This window comes from Ambystoma mexicanum, chromosome 4p (assembly GCF_040938575.1).
Source record: "Ambystoma mexicanum isolate Mex_15411 chromosome 4p, UKY_AmexF1_1, whole genome shotgun sequence".
Taxonomy (NCBI): Eukaryota; Metazoa; Chordata; class Amphibia; order Caudata; family Ambystomatidae; genus Ambystoma; species Ambystoma mexicanum.
In genome coordinates, this window is record NC_090927.1 from 1,254,796,847 (window position 1) to 1,254,819,151 (window position 22,305).

The window sequence follows — 22,305 nt, forward strand, 5'->3', positions numbered from 1 at the left end:
CTATTTAGTCTACCCAGATCATTTTCCTTTCATGCCAAAGATATTGAGCAAGTATTAAATATCCACTTGATCGGGGGACCATGGGTTGGTCAGAAAATGCCAGTTTCAACTTGCTACACTGTAGTGGGCATTTCAAGAGACAGATACAAGACACACATACATCTTTTATCCTAGCAGTGGGGTAGCAGCGAAATGAGGAAATTGAAAGAAAACCGACTAGTCAATCAGAAATCATTTCCAACATTTGTGTCTCCAGAAACTGACCCCGACTGCATCCATAACGTTGTTTAAGAATATGTTGGACGCCACACCGGCAATCTGACAAAGCACCGTTTATATTTACCCAGCACAAAGAAAACTGCTGGTATTTTTATTGACTGTTTCCGAAGCCGCTCGCTTTTTCCTAGCCAGGCTGAAATGGGCGTTAGCCTTTTTAAAGGTATACTTTCCCATTTTATTAAACGACGCGCCTGTGAAGGTTTGTTTGTGAGTGCGATTTTTTGAATGCTTCACTTTATCACCCCTTACAGCGGGCACCAGGCACTGGGGCTTCCGAGCCACCTGGCACAGGAGATCACTGCCTGCGCAGGGAGGCATGGGAAACTTTTGCTTACATCAGTGGCGAGCTGAATGTACCATTAACCGGACCATACCAAGCATCAAATCGTGACATTCAACCAATAATAATAATTAAAACAATCTACTTTGCTCAAGTGCTTGTAGCAAATATACTGTCAATTCTTAGTCACAAATCTGAAGGACTGTCCAGCTCTACGGGTCTAGAACTTTATAGAATGTTGTGTTTAATAACAGTTAGGCAACCAAATTCAGAGTTTTGCATTGTACATAATTCATAATAAAAAAAGTTATTAAAGCGTGTAGATTCGAATACAATCATTGGTCCAAAATAGGCATAAATGTTCAAAATACCAAAATGGTCAGGAAAAATAGAAGTCCCCGGAACGTTCCTGCGAAAATCGTCCTGGAGAACCACTCACCTTTGAATATTGTGCCTAGTCCCAAAGTTACACCATCTGGAGTGATTTCACATGTTAGCCACACAAAGGCAATGAACAGTCTGCAATATGATGCCTAGAAGGGAATAGTCGATGTCCTACCCACTGGCCCCTTCCCACTCTTGCCTGACAGAAGGGTAGGAACGGGTCTTTACACAGTGGTTTAAATAACTTAAGGGTGCACATCATCAAAAAGCAGGCACCTTCCCAGAATAGCCTCCCACATACAGGTTGATAATGAGGTTGATCCAGGAGCACCTACTAAATGAATGACAGCTTCACAGTTACATCTCAGAGGCTCCCACATTTATGACAGCACCTTTAAGGCAATATCAGAGACTATGTTGATATTCAGATTTAAATCAAATATGTGATGGATATAATAGATGGTCTGAGCACTCATTTCCCACCAATTTTTAAGTTTCTATAGTGCTAAATATTATCCAAGTGCTTTGCAAAATTCAATGTGCTACAATTGCTATTGGCCCTCATTTTAGCAGTCTAGCAGAGAAGAGCCAATAATGAGCTCAGTAGAATATGGAAACTGAGTACTTTCTGGTTTGCAGCAAAGACTGCTAAGCTCTCTGAGAACTTCAAAGCATTTATATACATACATTTCTTTTTTGTTGGCATCTATGTACATATTTGCAAATGTGGTCGATAAAAAGAACAAGCTAATATAGCTCCTAATTGATTCCATTTAGCTGTACTAAGCCAAACAACAATACTTCTTCCACCAGGATTTTGAGAGGTTCTTCATTTTGTCAGGAGTCCTGCTCTTGGATTTCTTGGGATGTTGTTGACTGTCCGAGAACTGAAGGCCAGCCATTATGGCTGCATCAAAGACCTCCTTAAGGTTCTTCTGAGTCAAGGCAGAGCACTCCATGTAAGCCGCAGCCTTGGACTCTTCAGCACAAAGCTGGGCAGCCTCCTCTGCCACAGGCTTCTCTCTGCAGGCGTCCAGCTCAATGAGCACATTGACATCCTCTCGGAGGTCAGACTGGGTCCCCACCAGGATGATCGGAGCCTTCGGGCAATGCCGCCGGATCTCAGGGACCCACTTCTCGCCAACATTCTGGAAGGACGAGGGGCTGACCACGCTGAAGCACAGCAAAAAAACATCAGCGTTGGTGTAGCACAGGGGCCTCAGCTTGTCAAATTCATCCTGAAAAAGTCCAATAGGAAGATTATTGTAAAATAGGAACTAATACACTAGTATTTAAAATGACAGTGTTGGCCTGGCAGACATTTTTAGGAGCTAAAACGTCCACAAACATTTTACACTTATAGCATAGTAGAATGACATCTTTAAGACATAAGCACATATGCAGTTCCGGTTTTTCAAAAATAACTGATTCTAGACGAGCTTGTGGAGGATCAGGTATAGACCACATCAATGTTTACATACATATCACATCAATATCTACCTAAATTATATAACTGATTTTTACTACAAGGCCAGCCCTCAGAATTGTACAATTTCTGAAATACCAGGGAACCTAGCAATGACCATTTACAAGGATAGTAACAGGTGGTTTAACGCCTCCGCAAGTCTCAAGCACTTTCTGTTTTAGTGCTCTGCTGAAGCTAAATAGCCATGAGTACAATATCATAGCAACTGTGGAAAAACATCTGCCAAAAGCATCTTTAACGATAAAAACACAGGCATAGATTTCATAACAAGTATGTAAGACCGACCACATGCCTGGATCTTACATTTCAATGGAAACTCATTGGCAAAGGTATCGGGGCTGGTAAGTGGCGTGTGAGCGTCAGCAGCCTATGCCATGAGCTGTTTATAGTAAAAGTGAACATGTACTATGGCAACGACTCTACTGTGGTTGGAGGAGACTGATAAGTGGGTGGGGTGAAAATCACCAAGTACTTCCCCGTCTGAGGCAAATAAATGAACATGCTACAAGGATTGATTTATTTTGGCATTTGTAAAGTGCACCAAACCCAGAGGCATCTAGGCGCTTGCTGCATAAGGTTGATGGTTACTATAATTACATGTTGTCATATGGGTACATTAGTTGCTCTTTACATTTGGTTGCTTCATAAGATGTTTACAGTAGCTGCATTTAATAGGGGTGTCACAGTATTGGTTTTATGGCAGTATGATAACCTTTTTGCCAAATGACAGTATATCACGGTTATCGCAGTATAGCAGGTGGATTTAACTAATCTTAACAAATATTTTCTTAAAGGTCATAAATTGTCAGCATTTTGAAACTTGTCTCTGCACTTTTATAGCTGGTCCTCCAGGAATCTAAGGCGGTTGTAGATTTTGTCACTCATGGCGCTCACTCGTTGATCGCCTTGAATGAAAGAGTGACTAGTGGAAGGGTTAAAACGCACATTTTAAGCAATGAGCTTGCTGCTCAGTCACAGGTCATCGCTTTGTAAATCGGCATCGACCTGCATTATTTTGGAACCACATGGCATGGGCATCATGACCCCTTGCTGCGATCAGTCATAAAAGTTTGTTTTGATAACGCTTTATCCCATTAAAAGGGAGAAAAGTCACTCATGTGAGGTCTGAAAGCCCATGTCATTGTGTTTCTTTTGTCAAAATGACATAGACAACACACACTCACCAAAAGTTGCATATTGATCAAATCACTATAGCTTGTTTAACATCTGCCTGGTGTATTATAAAGGTGTGATGTTGGAGTCACCACTGACCATGTAATCCTAACAGGACAGTGTTGAGTGGGCACTGTTGAAATCTTTCTTGATCTTTGCAATACATGTTCATTTACCCTCTTAAAGATAGTGGTACAAAAACTTTTTGGAAATGACAAAGTTTAAATACATATCAGCACAAATATGGCCTAAATCACCACATTACCACAGCCCCATCATTACCATTTTCCCCAGGTCTGCGCACATTAGGACCCTTGTCATGTGAGTTGAGACGGAGGAATGCTTTCATGTGTGGTGTCACAAATCGAGGATAGACCTGAGAAATATCTTACCCCATTGCTCTGGATACTTCAAAGTGAATGTAAAATCTGTCCTGCCTGCTTGAGTCCAGTGCCATATGCAGAAGGCAGGTGAAGGATCAAGCGAAGCAAAAACTCTAGTGCCAATGTGTAAATCTACATGGAGGACAGTGGGGCGGGGGGCAGTTTATATACTAGCACAAAGTACTGATAGACCCAGTGTTCATACAGTCTACAGAGCTAACGATTTTTGTGGACATGCATCAGAAGGGCATCCAGTTAATTCCCCTTTGAATTCTGGGATCTTTCAAATTGGTGGGAAAACTGCAAATCTTTAAACCGACTCAACTTATCACAGAGAAAGAGCAGTCACAGCATCAAAGCTGCATTTACTAATGTGGCCTCACTTTCCCTATGCTCTTGTCTGCCAAACGCCACATCCCACAGCGCAAGATCCAGAATGCGCAGCACTTGCTTACTGCAGCCTCTCCAAATCGGATTGAAAAGCTCACTCAATAGCTGCAGGCCCTAAAACGGTATAAACAACGTGACGGTTATTATAGTTCAATTAAGCTGTTCACGGTATCTACAACGGTATACCGTTAGTTGCATATTGTGTGAGGTTGCAGTCGTTACAATTTACATTAGGTTACCACTTATGAACGTTGACAGAATAAGAGGGACAAACAAAACAGGAGGGAGAGACAGAATAGGACGGAGAGTCAAAAAAGGAGGCAGAGACTCAGAAGGAGAGAGAATAAGAGTGAGAAACTAAACACAAGGAAGAGAGAGAAAGAATACGAGAGAGAGTCACAAAATACATGGGAGAGACATATTACAAAAGAAGAGGGAGACACAAAACAGCAGGGAGAGTCAGATTAGGACAGAATAAGAGGTTAGTCAAGACAACCAGTAAGAAGGGAGACAGAACAAGTGCAGAGAATAAGGAAAAGAGAACAGCAGAAACAGACTTGCAGCGGAGAGCTGGGTTAGCAAGAAGGGCAAGACAGTAGGAAATGATTGACAACAAGGTAATAATAAGAAATTTAAAAGAGTGACAGTCAATAACGTTTACTGGTTGTGATGTGTGAGCTCACTCTCCAGGCCTCTGGATGTTAGGCTGATGCAGCAGGCCTCAGCCCCCAATAATCCTGTCACAAAAGCAAAGATCTCAGCTCTCCCTTCTTTTTAAAGCATTCTTCTTATTGGCTTACAGTACTAAGACAACAAATGCCTGATCTTGATTTCATGGGACCGTCCCCACTTTACTCTCACTGAAGACTCAGTGTTGAATGTATGAGTGAGTGGGCACTTGGCATGAAACCTGCTGAGAACTATCCGCTTGCAACAATGGGTAGAGGGGATCTCTTGAAAACTGTAGGTATCTCATCCAGTAATCTCACTGATCAGGCTGAGCACTACCCCACAATCCTTTTCTCAAGTGGGGCTTCCCATAAAAAAAAGTTTGAAGACCACTGGCCTTTGAGTAAGTGCAGGGATTTTCTTCAGGGGCTGTACACCTTTGGCGTGGAGTATGGTACCTAAGAAAACAGTGCATGAGGTTAAAAAGGGGACAAGTATGTATTTTAGAATTATATCACAAAGGAAGACCAGGAATTGTGACCAATTTAGTATTAACACTCAGAATATGTTCACTTATAGTGTTCATTTTGCAGAAAAATAATCAATCTTGGGATAAGTACTGTGTTATTGATCAGAAGCGGACAGACCTCTTCCAAGAGGCAAGAGGAGACTCTCTGGAGGCAGAGCGTTATGAAGAGGGGGATGGTCTGGAGGGATTTGAATGAAAGGGAGGCAATAACCCTTTTGAAAAACACTGCAGTTATGAGCCACCCGTTGGCAGCAATTTTTTGAGTTATCTGCACTTAGCCACACGCTGGATGCACTTTTGACTTACATGCACTTCTCCCCAACGTCCACCCTCGGCACTTCACCACTTCCATTTCCCTGCACTTGCGTGATCTGAATGACAAAGGGACTAGTAAGATTGTTACTTTGTCTTCCCTTTGTTTCGCCCTCCTGGTCTTGTCGCATCTAGAAACACTTGTGGACAGGTGCGTTATAAATGCCATATCATAACGTTTAAGGCCTAAGCATCGGATGTGGTGTGGAATCACTCCAAGCTGAACTGGGAGATTCAACCTCCCACTGGTGAAGAAAATAAACTTCACAGGGGTTTTGCCCCCAGGGCGACTGAGGGGACTGCATCAGAGACAATACAGCTAGGAAAACAGCGACCTGGATGTCTACCGGGAGCCATTTGGCCTTTTCTCTGAAAGGCAAAGGAGGTGGTGGGCCAAAAACCACGCTCCCTGTCAGATGTCACTGGATGCTGCTAAACAGTCATGCCCAAAAACGTGGCCGTCATCTTAGAGGACTAAAACCTTTGCAAAGACTTGCCAGCTTTCGCCCCGAAAAGATCCCTGCCAAATGGCACATCTAGGAGCTTTACTAGCACAACCTGTGTTAACTAGGACATTCTCATCCAGGAGAATGTCTCAGAATTGTGCCAGTCACCATGGCACACCCAATGCAGTCACCCAAATCCAGCCCTAATTGTAGGATCTGGCAGCTATTGTGTACAATCCCCTCAAACCCTTTTCAAACATGCCTATACCCCCCACACCCCACTAGCCCACCAGCCCCGGGTAGGTGCTCAGTCGCACCACTCATTGCCAACCAAAAGCAAAAAGAGAACTTGGACAAGGCAAAGGAGGCGTTAATCACCCTGAGGGCAAGGCTGCCTGAGGCGAAAACCTTTCACCAAGTATCCATATTCTTACTTTCCCTGTCCAGAGGTAGGGAATTGAAAGTCGACATACGCACTTTAGCAGTAGCTGCTTGGAATATCAAGATCTCGGGGGAGGCATGAGTGGAAAGCAAAGCCGGATCCTAGGGGGCTGGGCAATGCTTCAGTGCAGCCAGACCTGTGGCAGGTTTTTCCCAGGCTTCCAGCACCAAGGTCTCTACTGCTATATTGAAAGGCAGCAGTGTCCCTTTCTTGGGCCCCTCATTCAGAATCTCAGTGCTCTCAAACCGGATCTTTGGTCCTGGATGGAGCCAACAACCCCAAGGTGTCCACCACCTTAGCCATTAAGCGCTGAAAAGACAACTGAGCCTTCCCATAGTTGGAACGGAGAGAATGCCCAGTTCCGGACAAATATCTAGGCCACTGGAGATCTATTGCCAATGCCAACACATACACTCACTCTCTGTAGAAATCCTCACCAGATTCTATTTCTTCACCCTGGCACAAAGGTTCCATCCCAAAGGTCCATCTACCACATGAAAGGTTGCACTGGTAGAGGAAAATACTCGTGGGTTGCCTCGGCATAGATGCCTCGATGCCAGAAGGCACCAGGGTGGGTGTACACAAAGAGAAGCTGAGCCAAGCGCTTAACCGCCTGGTCGTGGTCTCCAGAGGGTTCCCTGAGCAAGAATGTTGGGCCTCGAGCTGCCGATGCATTGATTAAGAGGTCAAGCATCTTCAGCCTGAAACCCTCCCAATCCTCTGGAGTGGATGATTGGGTTGGAAACGGTACTAGTGGGGTCATTTCTGGGGCGTTCTGTGATGACTCTTCGAGGAGAAGGAACGATGATACGGGAAGAAACTGCCTGGTGAGCAGATCTTCTCTGGAGAAAGGTCCTCCAACTGACGCTCTGCGACCGCTTGGAATCACCTTTCTCCTTGTGAATAAAAGTTAAATGTTGAGCCACAAGTTCACGGAGGGTCTTAGGGTGCATGGACTTTGGACTGGCACAACCTGATATGATATGATATGAGATGGCATTTGTAACGCGTCTATACACCAGTGTTTCAAGGTGCGACGAGGCGGGGGAGGAAGGGACAAGGGGAGACAGACAACGATCCTAATAGGCCAGGTGTCATTCAGATCGCGCAAGTGCAAGGGTAGAGGGGAAGGGAAAGTGCAAGGGGGAAGTGGAGAGGGAAGAGCGCAGTACATGGTTAATAGCATACAGTATAAATAACAAGGGCCAGCTAGTGGCAAGTGCGAGATACGTGCAGACAAGTGCTGGGAAGGGGGGCTGTAGGGATACAGACACAGTCCCGCAGTGCAGGGGGTAGCCAAGGAGGCAGTGCAGGAGAAAGTGGCTGGGCCAAGGACCGAGAACGGTGAGTGGCCCAGTTGCAGATTCAGTGCAGTTTCAGAAGTTTAGCAGGGGAGAGGGGGAGAGAAAGCGGAGGCAAAGAGGAAGGTTTTGAGGTGCTTCCGGAACCGGAGATGGTTCTCCTCAAGTTTCAGGGAGGCAGCAAGGCTGTTCCAGAGGGAGGCCCCTGCAGCAGAGAGAGATCTGCCCCCAACTCGTTGTTTGGAGAAGTGGCTGAACCTGAGGGAGTTGGAGGCGGATGAGCGAAGAGCTCGAGAAGGAAGATATTTAGGAAGAGAGAGTTGAAGGTATTTTGGCCCAAGGCCCCAGAAGGCCTTGTGGACAATGCAGAGGGTTTTGAACTTGATCCTCGCAGTCACTGGGAGCCAGTGTAGTGATTTCAGTCCTGGAGAGATACGGTCCCTGGGCTTGAGGCCAAGGACAAGTCTCGCAGTCCTGTTCTGGATGAGTTGCAAAAGGGCGGAGAGTAGAGGCAGGCAGATTAAGATAGAGGCTGTTACAGTAGTCCAGCTTCGAGAGAACCAGGGCTCTAGAGACAGTGAGCTTCTGGGGGAAGGAGAGGAAAGGAACCTGCAGTCCTACATGTCGTTGTCTTCCCCTAGGCAGTATAACAAATCCTATGGGGGTTGAATACTGACATTTGTTGGCCCAATCCGCACAAGACTCAAAGCCTGAGGCCTTGGTTGGTTTAGGCACATAGTCGAAACAAAGTAGATAGCGTGTTCACAAGACAGTGTGTGGAAAAAAAAGGAACTGGGGTCACAGGTTGTAGCGTCTCAATATATACTAGCCCTTAGGTCATGGGGTGCATAGGGTGGAGCCATCGCGGAACCGTGCTCCACCCCCTGGTGGCAGAAAAGGTTTTCAAAGTTAATCTGCGCTGGGATAAGAATATCATAGATTAAAACTCAATAGGAGGAAGGAATCCATTATAATGTGCATGCATATTATGACTCGCTGACGGATATGTGCCCCACCATCAAATGCTCAAATGATTTTTTTCCACGCCAACAAAAGCAATGTTTTATTATTCAAAACTGGTTATTGGTCTTAAAGACCAACTGGCATATACTTGCGTTCTGAGACACGTGTAGGAGCGCGATATAAATAAAATATATCATACTACACATTACAACAGCATGGCATTTATTATGCATTCTACAGCCCCAGGTCTAGCATGCAAAGCAGGGGATGACCATGTTCTTTGTTGTGTACCATGGACAGCTATATAGGAGCAGTGTAATACTTTTACAGATAGTATTTCACCAGTGGAAACATTATGCTTACAACAGTCTGTTTTCAGAGTTAACTTCAGAAGATAGGGACAGAATGCATTTCATGTAGGTATTGAAAGAATCATCAGTCAACAAACATACAATCTAGCAATGGATATCGGATAATCATGTTACGCTTACTTGTGAGGAAGAAAAAAAATGATTGGGGACACACCTTTCACAACTTCCAATTCAACCATGCAAGGCTATCTTTATATAAAAAGACTGTTCAATGGCCTAATTTTCTGTGTAGCATTGGAAAATGTACGAGTGGGTCTGCTCTCCAGATTGAGGGCTTTACTCCATGAATCCACCTCTATAAGGTTGTGATATAAATGTTGATCGGTAAAGTAAAACCAATAAAACAGGCTAATGAATAAACAAATCAAAACACCATACGAGTTGAACATAGCTAATCAGATCAGTGAGCATGGCCTGTTGTCACTGGCATTGTTACTGTGTTTGGTCTCGAATTGAGATTGGACACTGTGCTTTTGGGAGGCAGACAAATAAGTCGCCCCTAGCTTCTGCCCCACTCCCCCAATTCAATACTGCACTGGTGAGAGACATTATGCACTCAGACAACCATACTGCCCTTATCCCAGGCAGGTACAAGAAGACAGAGACAATCTAAGCTGAAGATGGCAAAAGCAGTCAACCTGATGTTGTAACATCAATAGGCACACGCACTAGACATGAAGTAGATATCCACTCCAAATTAACACGTACACTAGGTCAAATGTGCACTTACACATGAAAAACAGTAACATAGCAACTACAAGACATGAAGAACACTAACAATCAATGTATAAGCTGAATGCAACATGAACGACACGCAAGTATAGCTCCTAAATATAGAAATAAGAGTGAAATAAAGGCAGCGGTCTTCTGTAAAATGGACACTGCAGCATGCTTTAAAATAGACAAAAGCCTCAAAAACTCAAACGGCCGTATCTGCAGAAATGCAGAACTTTGCAGTGCTCAGGCATTAGTTGGCAGTTAGTGCCAAGGTCAGGAGATAGATTGGATGAGAACGGCGGATTAAATGCACAAGATAGTGATTCCCTGGACATAGGCAGGATACTCCCAATTAATTAATTTGTACAAGAGCACAACTGACCTTTGTTAGCCGAAGGCAACAGCACAATAAACCAAAAGGACCCCATGGAGAATAACTCAAGAACGTTCCCAGAGGCAACAGAAAACATGGCACACACAAATTAATAACAGCTAAAATCTCAATAAGTAGGAGGCAATTCCACTTCATACATGGTCCTCTAACATGTGACTTACAATTGGAAACCACTGGCTTTTCATTAGGTGCCAGCAGAAGAGGGGACACCTGTGGTACACCCTAAAAGCGCACACAGACCCACAGCCAAGGACATTGTCAGTACTCACCAATGCTAGAGCAGGAGGTAGGTGGACGGGGTACTGCTGTGTAGTGTAACTTGAACCAGAGCTGGCCCAAGTCTCCTCACTGAGGGAGAGCTTTCCAATGATATGCCCCTATTCATTGGGAATAGACAAGAGCAGAGGAGTAAATCAATTGAAAGAGCGGGAAAGTACAAACACCACCAGACGTGTGCCAGGCTGCAAGAAAAAGGAACAGACCCTAGAATGAAAGTCACAGAATCAAGTATAACCGGAATACATGGCAGGGGAACTAACCTTACTAATTTATGCACCAAACTGTCTATTTATGGATGTTGTAAGCCATACTTCACGCCACTATGAAACACAAGGACAGGAAAATTATATAATTACCTATGACATCAATTAAAGAAGGAAAGTTAGACCAAACATGGGGTCTTACCGAGAGAGTCGTAGAAGGAGCAGTTAGTAGGAAGGCGAAGGGTGTCCAGGTTTCCATGTAGCAACCGAATACTTAAGGAAAGGAGGGAAAGGTTAGTAAGGAACTAGAAACCCGGGCAGCACGAGGTACGCACTAGGAATGGGAAGGTGCACAAGGTAATTACTGCAAGGCGTCCATAGTTCTCTGCACTTAGAGTGTTCTCGCATATGGGTTCCAGCAAAGGGTAAATAATAGTGCACCACTAGTGGGAACGTCAAAGGCAATCCGTGGGACAAGAAGGTAGAGTGCAATACCGTGCGGTCAGCAGATGGAGCAAATTCAGAAGGCAGAGGCATTCCGTGGGACAGGGAGGTAGGTAGGGTTCAATACCGTGCGGTAAGCAGAAAGAGCAATTCAGAAGGGAGAGGCAGTCCACAGCGACAATATGCAGGATCAGAAAACTTGAATCTCAGGCGGAATTCTATGAATGTACTAACTTCAATCAGAAGCATCTTGCTTGATGACGGAAGTTGCTTTATGGGAGCGAAATGGGGGAGACTTTGCATTGCGGAGCGGGCGGTCACATGACCATTCCGAACCGCAAGCCGTGGTGCAGTGGAAAGCACCATTGTGGAGAGGCGTGTACGTGCTCCATGGGCAGTGAATCGCCATGGCAATCTCCAACACCGAAAGAAGGGAGACCCCAGACTGGAAGAAACGGACTGAACATGTCTGCCGGGGAGAGGGTGAAACAAAGGAATGATCACGGCCAGATGGGAGCGTGACAGACAGAGATTGCCTGAGCTCATGGTCTAAGGAATGACGGATGGTAATTTCTTTAATGATTAGAAGACAGTTCATGGGCCTATCTGCTTACTACCCGTCCATCGCACATCTTGACAACCTTTCAAAATGTCCAAGGTTGGTTAGCAAGAAGCCAATCAATCAAATCCCTTAGGGCCATGCCACCCAGTAATATATTTGTACTTTTATCAATATTTGGATGGTCTCAGCAGGCGCCATCAGATATCATTTACCCAATGAACTGTATAACCCCTATAAACTCTATATGTAGCCACATCCCTTAACCAATCCACATAGGTTTTGTGAAATTGTGATGATGTATGACGCAAGAGATGACACATCAACAGTATTGAAGATGTTGTTTTGTATGAATTCGGGTAGAGACTGTATGCTGTCCCTGCTTTATTTAGATGATAATAAAGCTGAACTTTGCCTTGCATTTTGTCTACTTCGTCATTGGGTTGGGTTTGGAGTAATTCCAATACCTCTGGCATACCAGGAATGTATGGGCCCACTGAACAGTGCATTAGTAACAGGTTATTTAATGGCCCACCATGGGCCCCGCGAATGATCCGAGTTTACCTGAATGCTCCATGCTCATCGCCTAATATGTCCCCCTCCTCAGCCATAATTCTTACTAGTCTTTCTGCCAGAGGTCTTCTACCAGGGCCTCTTTAGGATAGATTTTCCCTCGTTCTAGGTGCCAATAAAGAACATGTGATTCCCAGACTGCAGTAGCAGACAGAACACACACTGGTGTTCTATGCCCACGCAAACCCACCCTCTCCCTGCTGAGCCTCTGCCGCCCTCTGCTAACAGCCTTCACATCTACAAGTATTTGGTGGTTATTCTATGTTTCTCTTGATGCCTATACCTGATGCCCTCCCCTTGTAAACCAATCAACATAACTGAGCAGTCTCCGGCCAGTTTACCATTACTATGCAAACCACTATACCAATGCCATATGTAATTATAGAACAGTGAAAGCAGTGGATGAAACATAACGTCTCTTTAAAAAGACAGCCTGTCATCCAGTGTAACAGAAAACATATGATGTTGACCTAATAGATCCAAGACACTTTTCTAGTAAAAATGGGAAGCAGACCATACTGGGTTGTGAAGTGCAGACAGACTACCGCAGCCAGCACAGTAAAAGCCCCGATGCTTAAGAGCACTTTTATTGAGAAACCGTTCATTTTATGGCAGATGGAGCTCTTTTACAATCCATGTGGTGTCCAAATGGACCTGGGTTCTGCACATGATTTTTCGCCATCCCATCTCAGAATGCAGTAGCATGCATCGACAAGATCACAATATATCACATGTCACACTATGGCGGCTACTTGGGTAGCACATGCACTGCCGTCTTGTGCTATAAATTGCCCAAGACAAAACAATGGTAAACCACACTGTCTTGACGACTCATGTACACACCTGTTATTTACCCACCTTGAAATATCCCACCTTAGTTAACATAATACACTTTTGGGACCTAGTCAGACCTTCCGTTGCAAAAATCCAAATTTTAAGCTGTTAGCCAGGGTGCAAATGGCAGTTGTTTCGCGAATAGAATTGCTCACAAACCATTCATACCTCTAATTGGCGTAGTTTTAAATTTCAGTTTTTCTGGTGATGAAGTTTAGTGACTCGGAGATAGAGCTAGAGAGAGAGATTTGTATTCATGAGTTATGAGGGGGGATTTTCTATTCTAAGTTGTTTATATAGGATGATTTCCTATTTGCTAAATAGGCTGTATGTGATTTTCTATATCTTTTAAGGATTAACTGGTTGCACAAAAATCAGATGTCCCTATGGCAACAGTATTCAACCCTTTTCATACCGAAACACCCTTTGAGTAATATTGTTTCTGGGCACCCCACCTAGGTGATGGCCCCCTCTGGGAACCAAAGTATGTCCAGATGGGCCCCTGGCTCTTTATAATATACGCAGAATTTCTACTGCATCTATTTTCTTTTAAAAGCAGGCACCTTAATCCTTTTTATTATATTAAAATAGTCATCTTAATCCCTTTTCAAAGAGTCTGGGCCTGCCTTCTGGTCAAACCCAGTTTCAAGACCATTGAATATGGTAACTGGCATACGTATCGAAATGTATTTCATACAATTGTCTTTTTATCATTAGGGAGAAAAGTTATGAATGAAATAACCTTTATAATATCTCCCTGCACATGTATGTGTGCAAAAAGTGGACACCAATTGAGCGAACAACATTGGGATTTGAACACTGGGAACAAGATGGCGTTGGGTGGAATTTAAACCTTCCTGGTGCATTGGGGCCTGCCCTAAAATCTGTGTAAGGCGAAATCTAGGGCATTGGCCCAACTGAAATACAGTGCTGTTGACTGATTTTCCTTAACGATTAAGAAATAAATTAATATGAGCCTTGATATGCCTGAATAACATGTATTTCTGCACAACCACATCACTGTCCAGTCAACCTTAAATTCCATGTCCTGCTTTCATCAATGGGACACATCTTGTGTGATTCAGCACCTTCATCAGCTAAGAAGGTTCCGTTTTTGACCTTTGTGAACACAAGACATAAAAAGCAATGAACAATGTTTAGAGGATGGAGATGCATGGTTTATAGTGCTGTGAAAGCGACTAAATCCTCAGACCAGAAGAAAATAGCTGGAGAACAGGAAGATAGTAAAAGCCATTGCCCTCTGTTTGATGGAGCAATACTCTCACAATATTCTTAAACTATTTTCGGGCGAAGAAAACTGCTTGTCCACAGATAGCTCTTAACATCTGAAAAGATATTTTCAAGGACATGCTCCAAAAGAGTTCTGAAGTCCTGTGTGCGAGGGTCAGGGGATGGTTTGCAACAATATATATATATTTTCTGAGATGAGAAACAACGCTGCAACAGTTTCTCGGGCCCTATTTTCCCCTCACGCTGCTGGGCAGAAGCATACACATGAAGTATTGTCCTAGGAGTAGAAGGAATGCCAAGTGGGCACAGCTGCATGCACAAGAAGAAAAAGATATGCACACAAAGGTCACAATGACATGACTAAAAATATCCTGCACACACAAAAAAATGTTTACTTTTGCAATATGGGCACAAAACAAACTTGTATTATTATTATTACTGTTATGGCACTTATTGAGCACGGACCAAGCTTTGAGAAGGATTATGTTGCTTACCTGTAACTCCTTACCAGTAACTCCTGTTCTCCGGGATTGGTATCTTTCATGGGTTCACACGCTTTTGAATAATCCTCAGTAAAATGTTATTATAACCTATAATAAGTTGGTTTGACCTGTTAAAGGTGTACCCCATTACACCATTTAAGGGGAGCAGGGACCACTGCTCCCCTTAAATGGAGTATGGGTCCGGGGATTGCGGCGTGTTCCCCGCATCCTTTACATGGATTGTGGCGGCAAAACCACAGCCTTTTTGCCACAATATTTTGTGTCCACAGCCATTTTTGACGCAATTTTAACACATCGAACCATTGAAACAAGCGTTGAACAACGGCTCTTCCGACCCTTGCTTCAGCTTCTCCTTGTTTCTCCATGCAGTAATGCTTGACAAAGTTGTGCGGTACTGCGCATGTTGGTGCACAGCATATGTCGTTGTCAGGTGGTAATGCTCATTTCTCACCTTGAACCTTTGATTTTCTGCAGGCTGCTGCTGACACTACGGAGTCAGGGGTTGGTGGGATGTAAGGCATTTCGGGGATACCTCCGCCATCTTAAATTTATTCTCCAAGCAGCCTTTTAATGCTGGCTCTGAGAAGGGGTTTCTCATGGGTAACAGTCCTTCTTCACAACCATGGTCTAGAATGGGAGTGGACATTACCACCTTTCTGCGCTTGTGCATTAAATCGAAAAGGAAACAATCCTTTTTCTGCTCAGAGGGTATTATGCTGAATGCATCACATGCCTTTTGGACCGTATTGTGAATGCTGTTATGTCGCCGGGTGGTGACTGGCACGATGGTTCTTCCGAGACTTGGTTCAGACCCATGTCCTCCCAGTTATCTGGCTGCGGTGATTTTGAGGTAGAGGTATCACTGTCTCTATTACCTCCTTCATCGTCCGTGGTAGAGGATTGGAGGTCTCCCCCTTCCTGACTGTATGGGGAATGTTGCAGCCTTGGGGAAACCCCTTCTGTACAGGTGGGGCTGCTGGTCCTGTTCAGTTTTGTGTGCCTCATAGGTTTGACAGGCGGCTCCCTTTGCAGCGACGGTGTACGGCTGGTGGGGGTATTACCTTTTGGTTCATCCACCTGGCCCCATGGAGCTGTTCTGCCAGGCCTACGGGGTTCCCCCCCAGGGGCCTGGTACCTGTGGGTGGAGCTGGCTCACTGGTAGCCTAGTATCCAGTTGTTGAAGTAGAGATTGGAGAGTAGATAAGAATTGTAATGATAACAGGGACTGCGGGTTGAGTAAAGGTTCTGTTGGTCGGGGAGGTGCAACCGGCGCTGGCAACGTAGGCTCCAGTAACTATTGCAACCTCTGCCCCCCTGGGGTTTCCTGTGGCGAAGATTGGTCTTCCTGAGAGGACTGGAGCGAGTATCCCTGTTCAAAATTCTGAATCAATATAGTGCTCCAGTATCTGGTCCGGTCGATTGGACGGGACCGGAGATAGGGATGGACCTTTGGATGCTATAGGCTGATCAGAGTCTCCCTTGGGTGAATGAGGAGGTGATGTTCCCCACTTCCTGATATTATGGCCTGGTCTTCCATGACGTTGGGCGAGTGCAGAGGCCTGAGAGGTAGCTTAATAACTATTGGCTCTTGTTGCACTGGTGTAGAGTCCTAGTCCTCTATCGGCTCTTGTTCCTTTCTATCAGGCATCTGTTTGTCTCCAGATTTATGTTTGTGCTTTCATTTTTCCAATTTTCCCTCAGTTTTGCTGATTTTTGAGATTTTCTGCATGCCCATAGACAAGGACGCTCTAATCTCCTTTTTCGGCATCCCCCATCCCCGGTTGACGGAGCAGAAATCAACGGTGTTGGTGACTATGTGTACCATTGTTGTCGGGCTTTCCGTGGACGGTACCGTCGGCATCGACAGAGAAGGAGTCGATACTGCCGATGAAGAGGTCTTCGAGGGCATTATTGTCGACGATCGTGTTGACGATGTTGTCGTTGACAAAGATTTTATTTCCCTTGGTTTTCCCGTCGACTATGACGAAGTTTGTGTTGTGGACGATCGTGGAGCCGTCAGCAATGGCTTTTGGGTAGGGGCCAAAAATCAGGAAAACTTGCCTAATCGCCATTCAAAATTGGTGTGCCACCAACGACCTTTGTCTAAATGCCAACAAGAACGAAATCCTACTCATTGGTACACCTGCACCATGCGTTCCCCTCACTCTCTGGCTGGCCTCCCTTGGCCCACCTCCTACCCCTATTTGCGAGGCCAAGAACCTTGGTGTCATCTTTGACACCACACTCTCCTTCTCTGCACACATCTCAGACATCTCTAAAAAAAAATCAAACTTCTTACTACACCTCCTCAGAGGTACTCTGCCTTTCCTCTCTTTCCCTCAGAAGCTTATTGTCTCCCACGCTCTGAATCTCTCTACGGTGGACTACTACACAGCCTCTTTCTAAATCTTCCTGCCTCCACTCTCTGCCCTCTTCAACTAATACAGAATAGGACTGCGAGACTTGTGCTTGGCCTCAAGCCCTGGGATCGTATCTCTACCGCTCTTAATTCCCTTCATTGGCTCCCAGTGGATGCAAGGATTACATTTAAAACCCTCTGGATTGTCCACAAGGCTTTATGGGGCCTCGGTCCAAAATACCTTCAACTATCCCTCCGTAAATACCTCCCCTTTCGAGACTTCGCTCCTCTACTTCCAACTCCCTTAGTGTCAGTTGTTTTGCAAAGAAACACGCTGGGGGTAGATCTCTGCCTTTGGCTGGGGCCTCCCTTTGGAACAGCCTCCCTGCCACCTTGAAACTTGAGGGGAACCACCTCTGGTTCCGAAAGCACCTCAAGGCCCCCCTCTTCGCTTCTGCCATTTCCACTCTTCTCCCCTGCTGATCTGTTTTCTCTCTCAGCAGCATTCACCTGGCCACCCTCTGTCCTTTGGGCACAGGTACTAACTCACCCTGCCACCCTCCTGCACTGCCTACTGGCCACCCCCTGCATTGGGGTCTTTATCTGTACCCATACAGTCCCCCACCCACTTCTCTTCTGCACTTATCAGATACACCCTATCTGCCGAACCTAGCACTTGCCACTTGCTGGCTGCACTACCACCTTTAATTATTTATTTTTATTTATTTATTCTGTTCTCTCCTGTGTTCCGCACTTTCCTCTTTCCCTTCCATGCACTTTACCCCTTTTCCCCTTCCATGCACTTTTGCGTTCTCAATGTCACTGGGCCTAGTAAGATTGTTGTTTTTGTTCCTCTCCCTTTGCCTGGTCGTGCTCTGAAACACTTGTGTACGAGCGCGATATAAATAAAATATCATTTCATTTAGATTGCTTAAGGCGGCTCCCATTGTGTGTTTTGTTCTCAGCGGGTCCCTCGTCATCGAGGTCGTCTGACAGATTTTTCTGTTTTTCCCTCCTTTTTCCTCTTGAAGGTAGAAAAAGACATCCTCACCTCTGACCTGGCCCTCTTATGAGTAATGTCCTGTGTGTTCTGTCCTCCACCACACTTTTAGATGATTCATCTTATGAAGGTGGGTATCTGCCCTCAGTAAGCCAAATGGCTAGTGTCCTTTTTCTATCCTTGAGGGTTTTTGTGCTAAAGGTTGCACAAATTTCACAATCCTCCTGAATGTGATGTGAATAGAGACAGTAGATACATTCAGAATGCGTGTCTCCCTCATACACATTATTTATTCCATATGACTGACATGCCTTGAAAAGAGCTTTTTGTTTTTCTTCTATATTTTGAAAGTAAAAAAGCACTTATCTGGATCAATGTCGGTGTTTTAAAGTTCTGAAGAAATAAGCTGCTTTCTGGCCTTTTTTTCCAGGAGAGAAAGCCTCGAGGACTCCAGAGCCCAATGTGCGATTAGAATTTGAAGATAACTTCCTGGGTGAGGCTCATCACTCGACATCCCATTGGCTGAGGCAGAATACACCCAAAATGACATGGATGCGCTCCTAAAGGTAGCCTAAAAGCTCTATTAAAAGCTATAATAAAATGTTAGAGGATTCCTAGCCCCGTCGGCGGGGAATATTCAAAGCATGTGAATCCATGAAAAATCCAATGCTGGAGAAGCAACAGAGTGCTTTACAGAGGTATACACTCTGTTGTCTATACAGATAGACAACAGAGTGATATTCAGAGGTAAATACAGAACAGATATACAGTGGGGGGTAGGATACAGAGGGCCCCAGAGGATGGGTACAGCTGTACATGTGGTGGGGAGGAGAGGGGCAGGCAGTGTCTAGCAAGTCAGGTGGTGCAGGGGCAAAGTGATGGCCTAGGTTTTGAGGAGAGACTCCTTGAAGAGGTGGATCTTGACTTCTTTTCTGAATTATAGGCACATGGGGGCGAGTCTGATGCTGATGGGGAGGAGGTTCCATAGTCTTGGGGCGTAGGCAGAGAAGGCTTGTTTAGCAGCGGCAGATTTCAAGTCTGCATGTGTCCTGGCTTCTGGTGGTGCACTGTCTGTCGGAGATGCTCAGTTTCTCAGAGAGGTAGATGGGTGACTTGAGGGCAGCTGCCTTATAGATGATTCAGCAAGATTTGAAGGTGATTTGTGGGAGCTAGTGAAGGTCGATGAGGGCTAGGGTCATGTGGTCATATTTGCATAGACCCTTTATGAGGCAGCGTGTAAGACACTTCTCAGAGGCACAAGGGAGGATGACAGGAGGCCTTCACAGAGGGCATTGCTTCAAATTTGCACTGAAAAGGTCAGTGAAGTATACAACTCGGACAGAGGTTCTTCTGAAATTAGAAGGAACAGAAGCCACCTGACTGCGATCACGCAACAAATCAATCACCATACATTCTAAACAAGTATGCACATACAGCGCAAACACAAAAGCAATTCTGTATCCCATTCATGCATCTACAGAAGGCAGAAAAATAACCATTCCTCTCTCGCCCATGCGCCGCAGATCAAGAATCACGCTTTTGTGCTGCGATTTACATGCTGTTGGGGAAGGATTGAGGTGTAGTCTAAAACCAGATTAGGAAGAAACGGAGCAGGGTTGGAATGTGGGCTCAGAAATCTGTAAAAAGATAAAATCGGTCTAGACATTTCTGCATATACTTTAGGAGTCCAAATAATGGTAATACTGAGCTTCATGAATTCCATCATACTCATTTCCAGTGCTATGCAGATGACACACAGTTCTCCTTCAAGCTGCTATCTTCGACCTCCTCCTGCTGCCTCATACCTGACTGACTGCTATTCAGGCATGATACTCTGACAGTGATCTCTCCCTTAACGCCAGTAAAACAGAGATCCTACTCACTGGAATGTGTGCTCCCAGTTTCCCCCCTCCCTCTGGCCAGACACCTTGGGTGCCATCTCCTCACCCACCTGTGAGGCAAAAAACCTTGGGATCATCTTAGACTCCTCTCTCTCTTTCTCTCCACACATCACAGACCTTGCCAAGAAGTCCAACTTTCAGCTCCACCTCCTCAGGGGCATTCTAACTTTTCTCACCTTCCCCCAGAAGCTCAATGTTTCCAGAGCCCCGGTTCTCTCTAGGCTTGACTACTGCAACAGCCTCTTCCTCAATCTGCATCTTTCCTCCCTTCGCCCCCTCCAATTAATCCAGAATAGGACAGCAAGACTTATCCTTGGCCTGAAGCCCAGGGACTGCATCGCTCCTGCCCTGAAATTTCTCCACTGGCTCCCGGTGACCGCAAGGATCAAATTCAAGACCCTCTGCATCATCCACAAGGCGGTCTGGGGCCTGGGACCTCTTTACATCCAGCTTTCCCTCCCTAAATACCCCCCAACTAGAGTCCTTTGGTCCTCTGGCTCCAACTCTTTGCAGGACACACGTTTCTCCAATCAGAGTGGGAGGTAGATCCCTTTCTGCCGCCGGCTCTTCCCTCTGAAATGGCTTTCCTTCTCCCCTCCTACTTGAGCCAGATCTTCTAAAGTTCCAGAAAAATTTAAAAACGTTCCTTTTCTCTTCTTCCTTCTCTCTCCCCCCCCCCCCAATAACTCTCCCTCTGACGCTACGACTGGGGACTGGTCCCTTTAGAGTCCTACAGGGGCCAGGCCATCCCCAACCAGTCTCCGTCTGCATCCTTTGCCAGCACTTGCCCTCAGGTTCCCTTTCCCAGACTTACCCAACTTGGTCCACCCTGTCCATTGCACTCATCCTCCGTTTCCCCCTGGCACTTTCCTGCCTGGTTCCCTGGGGGTGCCCCACTCCTGCACTTCTCCCTCTACCCCCTGCACTCACCACCTTCTCAAGCATTTGCATGATAGGATTGTCACATGGCCAATGTAACTGTCTTTTGTTTTGTTCTTATTCCCCCCCCCCTCCGCCTCCCTGCCTTCCATTTTGTCTTGTGGCGCCTGAAAACACTTAGGCAGTGTACACATTTCCAATAAATAAAATGAATACTCTTAGATGTAAATATTTTGTGGGTTTATCTGCAATTATAATGTGTACATGTCTTATTATGCTGCTTTAATGGGATTTATGCTCAGAATAAAGTCTTCTGATAAGGAGGATGAACAGGCAGTAATATTATACCTCATTCCTGTGGCACAGTTCTGCCGGTCACACTAAATTAGGAGGGGATCCTGATTTTCACTATTTGGATAGTGATATCCCTACCTTTTTTTCGCATATATTGGATAGATTCAAAAGGTGGATGGGCGATTCAACAGTTCAACAACAAACACAAATTACAAAAGTGTTTCAATTTTATTATAATCAATTTAAAAAATACAATTGTTGAAAAATGTATATCTTAATACACATAAAAACTATTCTAAAAATAGTCTGTGACTTGTTGTTCCTATTGGTGGAGCTCTTTTGACTAAGAGTGAATAGGAGGATAGATGGGCACAAACACTCCAGTTATCCTAAAGAGTGAGATAGTAATAGTCTATTCTTTTCAAATCCTAGTACAGCTGATAAGGGAAAAGGCTCAACATGTTTCTGTTCACTGTTTGAATAAGGAACATTCATCAGGAGGAGAATTTGTTGTCACTTGACTATAGCGAAGATCCAATGAGGTCTCCCCTTTTCAATGCTATGTTTGTTTTGATTCTTGCGAACTGTTGATAGTAGAGCACACGTAATAGTGTGAGCTATGAAGCCTCAATTTACTATTAAAAGTCTTAATTGACTATTAGGCTAATATCAGATAAATAATTACCTGATATATTTGGTGGGTACGG

General features: G+C 45.0%; 1 protein-coding gene across 1 annotated transcript in view; it reads right to left on the reverse strand.

The window, feature by feature from the left end:
* Positions 1-780: 780 nt before the first annotated feature.
* Positions 781-22,305, reverse strand: part of RHOU (ras homolog family member U) — a 47,854-nt gene continuing 26,329 nt past the window's right edge. Inside the window, exon 3 of the mRNA XM_069606927.1 lies at positions 781-2,181. Coding sequence (XP_069463028.1) covers positions 1,726-2,181 — 456 coding nt within the window. The 3' untranslated portion in view covers positions 781-1,725. The remainder of the gene's footprint in view (positions 2,182-22,305) is intronic.